This window comes from Pterocles gutturalis, unplaced genomic scaffold (assembly GCF_000699245.1).
Source record: "Pterocles gutturalis isolate BGI_N339 unplaced genomic scaffold, ASM69924v1 scaffold23874, whole genome shotgun sequence".
NCBI classification, from domain to species: Eukaryota; Metazoa; Chordata; class Aves; order Pterocliformes; family Pteroclidae; genus Pterocles; species Pterocles gutturalis.
Window position 1 is genome coordinate 1 of NW_010136440.1, and position 7,353 is coordinate 7,353.

Here is a 7,353-nt window from a genome sequence, read left to right on the forward strand (position 1 = left end):
GAGCGGCGTAGGCTGCTCCTCAGGAGCAGGGTAGCTGTAGGCTTCCAGGGTTGGAGGGGGGGATGGGATCTGCAGCTGCACTTCAGAGCTGATTTTTGCAGTTTATTTATGATGGGTGTGGGCAGGTCTGCTCTTCTACAGTTTTTCAATAAGGTATATCCTCTTCAGAAGTTATTGTACATTCTTAGTTTTGTTTGGTGCCGATTTCCCTGTGTGTCTCTTAATAATTAAGTCATAAGAGTATGTGATAAAATATGCATGCCCTGGTACTTTTTTTTTTTTTTGAATGGCATAATGTAATGAGTGCTTTGTTTTACCAGTTTGTATTTTGGTGTGTTGTCACAGCCTTCCAATGGAGATAAAAGCAGTTGTCAGAAGATATGAAACAAGAAATAAGACAGAAGGAACAGAACTGTCATCCAAATCCCGAGTTGATTGGAGACGCACTAAAAGGGAGCTCATACTGATTGACAGCAATGATGAATCCTCATGTATCTCTGAGGAGGAAGAGTCTACTGCATCAGAAGATGAAGTAGATGAAAAAGATGAAACTATTGTGAAGAACAGCCTTTCAGATCAGGAAGAGAAAAGCCATGACAGAGAAATAACAGAAGATGGTGAGGATGAGTGGATCACCCCTGGGAAGCGTAAAAGGTCGAACGTTTCTGTCATGTATGACAGCGATGAAAGTGAGGATAGTGATATACCTGTTAGAAAAGTTTTGGCTAAACGCCGGTGTATAATGGATGAAGATGAGAGTTCCGAAGAACAGCAATCTGATAAAACCTGCCATACAGAAGATGTTTCTACTAACAGAAAACAGAAAGTGTTTGCAAAACTGAAAGAACTGGCAAGAAACAGAGCAACTCAGAGATCCTGCAGCAGTGAAAATAGTGAGGTCTGGATTTTATCTTTGAAATTCAGTTGTAGAAAATACTGAATGTAGGGGAAGGCAAAGACTAATAAATCAGTGGGATTTTATTTATTTTGGTTTGGTTTTTATTAAAGACAAATCAGTAGTTCTGTCACGTTTTAACAGTTGTTACATTAACTGGATCACAATATTGACTGCTGAAAACCATTATCTTGAGTTTAGTTTTAATCACTGAGGATTTAAGAATTTCCTTTCATTTCCTCTTTCAGGCATTCTGATGACTAAGCAGCTTAGAATACAGATATCTATCTTCTCTGTGTAGTCAGAAGGGAAAAACTTGTTTATCATTCTTTTTTTTCTGTAGAGAGACATGAGAGGACTATCAAATTATTTTTATCAAAATACCTGCTGAAGTAGCTTAGAATTCTCATGTTAGCTTAATTCCTCCAAATAGACTGAAGAGAGGTACATGAAGATGGCTTATTTAAAGCTGAAAGTAATTGTCATCTAGTACAGAATGATGTAATTTTTTTGGAAACATATTATTTCTTGTTAATTAAACAAATGGTGTTATTAGAAGGTAAAAAATCTTATCCAGTATATGTATTATTTCATCAGTGCAAATATTGAAAATTCTTCTCTTTTAAATACTTTTAAAAATTAATTAGGATTCTAATGGTGAAACAGAAACAGAAGAGGAACCACTCTGTCACTTGCCCCTCACACCAACAGAAAGTAATGAAACTGACAGTGACAGTATGAAAGATTTTATAGTCGAGGAGGAGGAAGATGATGATGACAATACCAAGCATGTAAAGAGTGAAAACCAGCCGCAACAGAAGGAACTAAATACATCAAATAGCGAGTTGCTGGCATACTACGTCCCACACTGTAAGATCACAATTAGTGACAATTCTGTGTGCATAACTTGTTTGTAGTGCTGTAATAAATATTAATGGACTGTAAATACAAATACTGTGCAGTAGGATATGATAGTTTAAAAGCAGATTCCTAAAAGGCTTCAATTTTTGTGGAAGTACTTGGATTTTCCACAGTAAATTGTTACAGTCTTCCTGTATCTTATTAAAAGGAGGGTATAATTTGGGGGGGAAGGAAGAGAAACCCTATTGCACAGATTTTTTAAGTTGGTCTGAGTTAGGATGAAGTAGGCGTCGTGTGATGCAGTCATTCCTGTGGAGACCTAAAAGCATCATCCTCTATCTTGCTAAGAGCAACTGTGTTAATTTTGGCCAAATTATTTTCTGGAGAGTGATGTAAAGTTCTTGACATGCGTTTAGGGGTTGTGTGGTTTGGGATTTTCTTTTTTAACTGAAATTTTTTTCCATGGTGGTGAGACTTGGGAGCACAAGTTTGTAGGGGTTTCTGAATTCTTTGGTCAGTTTCAGCCAAACTGCACAGAGCAAGAAAACTTTTCAAGTTGTTCTTTTATGAAAGCTAGTATCTGGATGGAGCAGAGAGATTTGAAACAGAGCTTTATGCTAGTTCTCTTCTTGTATATTTTGTTGTTCAGAAGCAGGTGTGTACTGACCAGGCACTCAGTTCTAGTGTGGATGGTCACAAGCATTTGTGGTATTTCTTCCCTAGTAAAGATTTGAGCAAAATTGGGTGTATCTGAAAGAACATTAGAAGAAAGAAAAAATAAACAAGCAAAAAAACCCCATAAGCCTAGCCTTCTCTGTTTTGCATTATTTCCTGCTGTTCATAGAACAAATTATTCTCTTCTTTTAGTGTTTGCAGCCCTTATTGTGGGTTCTTTTTTCTGAAAGGACATGTGACTTTAGGATGCCTTAATTAATTAAGATCATTGGGATGAGAAGCACTATTTAAAGGCAAGGTCTTAAGGGTGTTGTACATTGAAATTATTTTTAAATACATATTTAAGTAACTTTAAATTCTGAATTTACAATAATGGAAAAATGTATTCTTGCAGTACTTTTAACATTGCTTACTTTTGTTGGTTGTTTTTTTTTTTTTTTTTTTGGGGGGGGGGTTTTTTATGTTAATTCTGATTCTATTGCTTTCTTCCCAGTATCTCGCTGTGATCATTATGTACACTTCAAAAGAATAGTAAAGGCTTTCCTCATAAATGCAATTGATGACACTTTTCTGAGCTCATTATATGGTAAGTAAATTGCATTAAATAATAGTGCATTCAAAGTTGCCCAAAGACATTTATTCTAGGGAAAGGTGTGTCTCCTGTTTAGAGCATAGGACTGTGAGTCCTGAGATCTGTTCTTGGTTTTGCAGCTCTGTAACTTTGGGGGGGGGAGGGGGGCGGAGTCTATCTGAAAAGGATAGAGTAATCTTGCAAAAATGTGCAGACTTAATTCTTTTAAGCCTACAAGGCATTCTGAAATGTAGGGAAGTGTTTCTGCATTACTGATCAGTAGTAACAGTTCCAGCATGAAAGCAAAATTAATATCAAAGTAGATATCTCATTGGAAACATTGCAAGATCAGCTGTTTTGTCAAAATGTTGCATGCTTCATAACTTTTTCTGGGGAATTTCATAGATAATAAATAATTTTAATTGTGGAGATTACTCCATATCTGATTTTTTTACTTTTTTTTTTAAACATTTGTGTTTTCAGATAAAATGAATACATTTCAGCTGCAGTCATTGTCTCATTCTTGCTGAGGAAGTGCTTTTTGGCATTTGGCCTCGTGGGGTGGAATGGCAACCTCACATGTAGTTTCAGAAGCACTGTGAAGATGAGATTAGTGAGAGGTCTGGCAGTGTCAGGGTGTGGAAGGAGTCAGGAAAGTGCTAGAGAGAGGAAGTTTTGGTGACATCAGGAGCTGAGAGGGAATGGAGAAACTGAAGTGCACGGCAAACTTCAGAATAAAGGCTGTGTGTTCTTGGAGCTGTGTCTTTCATCTACAACTGCTAGTTCTTTCAGGTGTTACTTTTGTTTTGTTTTACCAAGGGAAAACGAGCTTATGAAAAGTAACAAGTAAACTTTGCCAGATCTATGTTGCAATAGCTTCTTTCTGTTTCAAATTGTGTCTGATCTACAAAACATAAGAACTTACTCCTAAGGTGCTGGAAGTAGCTGGGCTATGCGGGTGAGTTGGAGGCTGTATTCTGTCTTTGTGAGTAATGTTGTATAGTATGAACATAGCCTAGCATTACAAAGATATATTTTTATGGCATAGAATGGATTTTTCTGAGTTAATGAAAGTAAATCTATTAACAAGTTTGAATCAAGAGCAGCTACTTTGGTATTAAAGCTCAGACTTGCTTTTTATTGTGAGGGATTTTTTTATGGTCTAGCACAGCCTCCTCAAGCTTTTAGTATAGCTAACTTACTGAAAATGTGTGTGAAGTGTATATGGAAAAAACAATTAATTGTAATTATGGTGGCTATAATTATGACAATTAACTATGTTTATATAGAGAGCTAGGTAGCCAGTGGCCCTTCTTGGTTCTGCTTCTTTGATAACAGCATTGCTAAAAGACTAGAGAAGGCAGCTGAATTAGTTTCTGTGTCTGTACATGCTGAAGCTTGAGACAGTATGAATTGGCCTGCACCTATGAAAGTCCTCTTTAATTCCTTGAGTCCAGCACATATTTGTGAGACTGTTGTGGAATAGTGGTAGTTTTACTCATCCTCATACTTGTTTATTTATTTTGCTTGAGTAATTATTTGGAAGTACTTATGCTGCCTAACCCAAGGCATCTGACTGTGCTGCTGAAGTGTAAAAGTCAGTTTCTTTATCTTCTTTGTAAGTGACAAAGAGAGTTGTCAAAATTTCTGCTGTGAAGCAGCTCAGAGCAGTTTGTTTTTATGGATTGCCACCTCCTCCCTTATACATTATGAACAGCTCATGTAAACTGGACAAAAAGCAAGAAACCCACCCCCTTTTCCCTTCTTTGAAATGGGATCGAGTGAATGGTCTCCGTTTGGGATGACAGCTTTTCACTTTAACATGGATTGTAGAGTTTATTCATGTACTTCTTGTGATACAGACTTTTAAAATAATTAAATATATCAGTTTATCAAAGATGCCCGGATCACTTTTATGGATAACAGTAGCAAATGTATTCAGTAATAATTTATTAAGTTCATTCATAGTTCTTAGTATGCAAAAGCATAATCTCCTTGAAAATTTTATTTGAAAAAACTTGTACAATGTAAGGTGGTCAGCAAATGAGTAATGACTCTCACTGAACAGATGGAACAAGACAAAAGAAATATGCGCAAGACATGTTGCTCTCACTTCATTATTTGGATGACCGTTTCATTCAGCCTCGTCTCGAGAACTTAGTCTCTAGAAGTCGCTGGAAAGATCGATACAAGGTATATAGCTTCTACTCTAAGTAGTAAAGTGGGCTCTAAATCATATTATTACTGACAGATTTTTTTTTAATACTGTAGTTCTCAGTAGAGTTACAATAACCACTATAATTATATGTACTTTTTAAATAGAAACTCATTGTTCTTTCTGTAACTTGGTTTGATATTTATAAATATCAGAAGTATTTTATGTGTTTATAACCAGATAAACATTCAGGTAACAGAACTGAATGCTTTTCCTGCTAACTTCAGCAGATGACTTTGTGAAAACTTTTTGTCACTTGCTAAATGTTGTAACAAAATTTTTTCTTCCTCCTACAAAAGGATAAAATAGTATCTTCGTAGTAAACCTTCTACTACTTAAAAAAAATGAAGTCAATATACAGTCATTGTATGTGAATTACTAGAATAGTATTAGTGTGATAGGTGTGGTGATCTAATAATCACTGTAATAATGGAGTATGGGCAGTGGAGAGATACAGTGTATTTATTCCTAGGATGCTTATAACCTAAGAATACAAAACTCTGAATGTTCTGATAAGAATGCAGAATGACATCTTGGTTACCCAAATGCTGTCTTTGACAAGTACTCGGCATTTTGGAGAATCAGGCCTGAAGTAGCCGTGGGATTCAAGAGTTCTCACATATTTCTACATGTTTTGGGGTTTCTTTCCCTTTTCTTTCCACATCCTTCTTAGAACTAATGACACACTAATTTCGTGGAGGGAGAGGGGGGGTGTTTTTGTCAGATGCTTGTTTTTCCATGCAATATGCTGTATGTTTACCCAGGGAAGTGCTTGAGTCACCATCCCTGCAGGTATTTAAAAGATGTGTAGATGTGGTGCTTAGGGACATGGTTTACTGGTGAACTTGGCGGTGTCGGGTTTACGGTTGGACTTGGTGATCTTACAGGTCTTTTCCAATAGATGATTCTGTGATTCTGTGAACTGATATAGTTGCACCCCCACACCCTCCAAAAAAAAAAAAAAAATAGATGAGAGAAGAATAAGGGCCACGATGCAGGAGCCATTCTTTAGGTCTGAAGCCATAAGAAAGAATCAACTGGAACTGAGTGTAGTGTTGGAAAATTATTGTGAAGGTGTATGTTCACAACTAACTGTTGAAAGACTTCAGATTTTAATCTCTTTGGTTTCTCTTGCACTAATTTTGTGTGAGTACAGAGTACTCAGTAGTATATTTGAGACATCTTTAAGTTTACAGATATTCTTTAATGTTATTTGAAATCTGTTTTTCAGGAGCGTGTGGATTGTTACCCAGATGTTCGCATAATCTTGAAAAATACAAAAAATATATCTTGTCAGGCTTGTGAATTGAATCGATACTGTAAGTTTGATGTGCTGCTCTCTGGAAGGCTTTATAATAGTAGAACTTTGGAAGCAGATGACTTCATGTCAGATGACAAGCAGGTAACTTCAAACAAGTGCTCTATATAATTCTTTTTAAACTTTGTCTAGTGTTACAGAAAATCATACAAAGAATAGAAATCCTGTCAATACATCTAATGCCTGTAATGCTAGAAGCAAGAGTTAAGCTACTGTACTTCCATGTCTAAACCGTATTAATTTTTAAAATATGAGGACCATTTTGCAGTTTGGAGTATAATCTTGGATTTAGCTAGGAATTATGAAGGAAGTTCCTATGAAACTTAAAAGGATGAGTAGAGGCATTCCCCTCCACCCCCAGCCCCCATACTTTCTTATATCTTGGGAAAGAGGCAATGAAAAGTATCCTCAATATGACAGGGTTTATTGATAACTCTTGCCTTCAAGTCAAAATTTACATCTGCCTCCATTTTTCTTCTTCTTCGAATCTCTACAGTCTGAGTCTTATCCAGGCCAAGAAGGAAACTCTAGGTACATGGCATCCTACACATCCTACTCAGCATGCTTGTGTTTCGTGGTGCATGGGGAGGCAGTCTGAAACTGTCAAAGAGGCTGACAGCACACATGAAGATTCACATACTAACTAAAGTTCTAATACGAGCACTCAATCAGTTATTTCTAAAGTAGCTTTTTGTTTTGTCAGAGAACATTTAATAGAAGATTGAAAATCCCAGAGTGGATGTGTATCTTAAAGAAAGGAAAACCAGTGGTAAAGAAATTACACAACTGAGTGAGGCTCTGAACAAGCCTGGCATTCC

At 36.5% G+C, this 7,353-nt stretch overlaps 1 protein-coding gene across 1 annotated transcript in view; it reads left to right on the top strand.

Moving 5' to 3' along the window:
• Positions 1 to 352: 352 nt before the first annotated feature.
• The window catches only part of CCDC82 (coiled-coil domain containing 82), a 13,974-nt gene continuing 6,973 nt past the window's right edge, over positions 353 to 7,353 (top strand). Inside the window, exons 1-5 of the mRNA XM_010082309.1 lie at positions 353 to 898; positions 1,543 to 1,765; positions 2,925 to 3,017; positions 5,071 to 5,195; positions 6,449 to 6,619. Coding sequence (XP_010080611.1) covers positions 353 to 898; positions 1,543 to 1,765; positions 2,925 to 3,017; positions 5,071 to 5,195; positions 6,449 to 6,619 — 1,158 coding nt within the window. The remainder of the gene's footprint in view (positions 899 to 1,542; positions 1,766 to 2,924; positions 3,018 to 5,070; positions 5,196 to 6,448; positions 6,620 to 7,353) is intronic.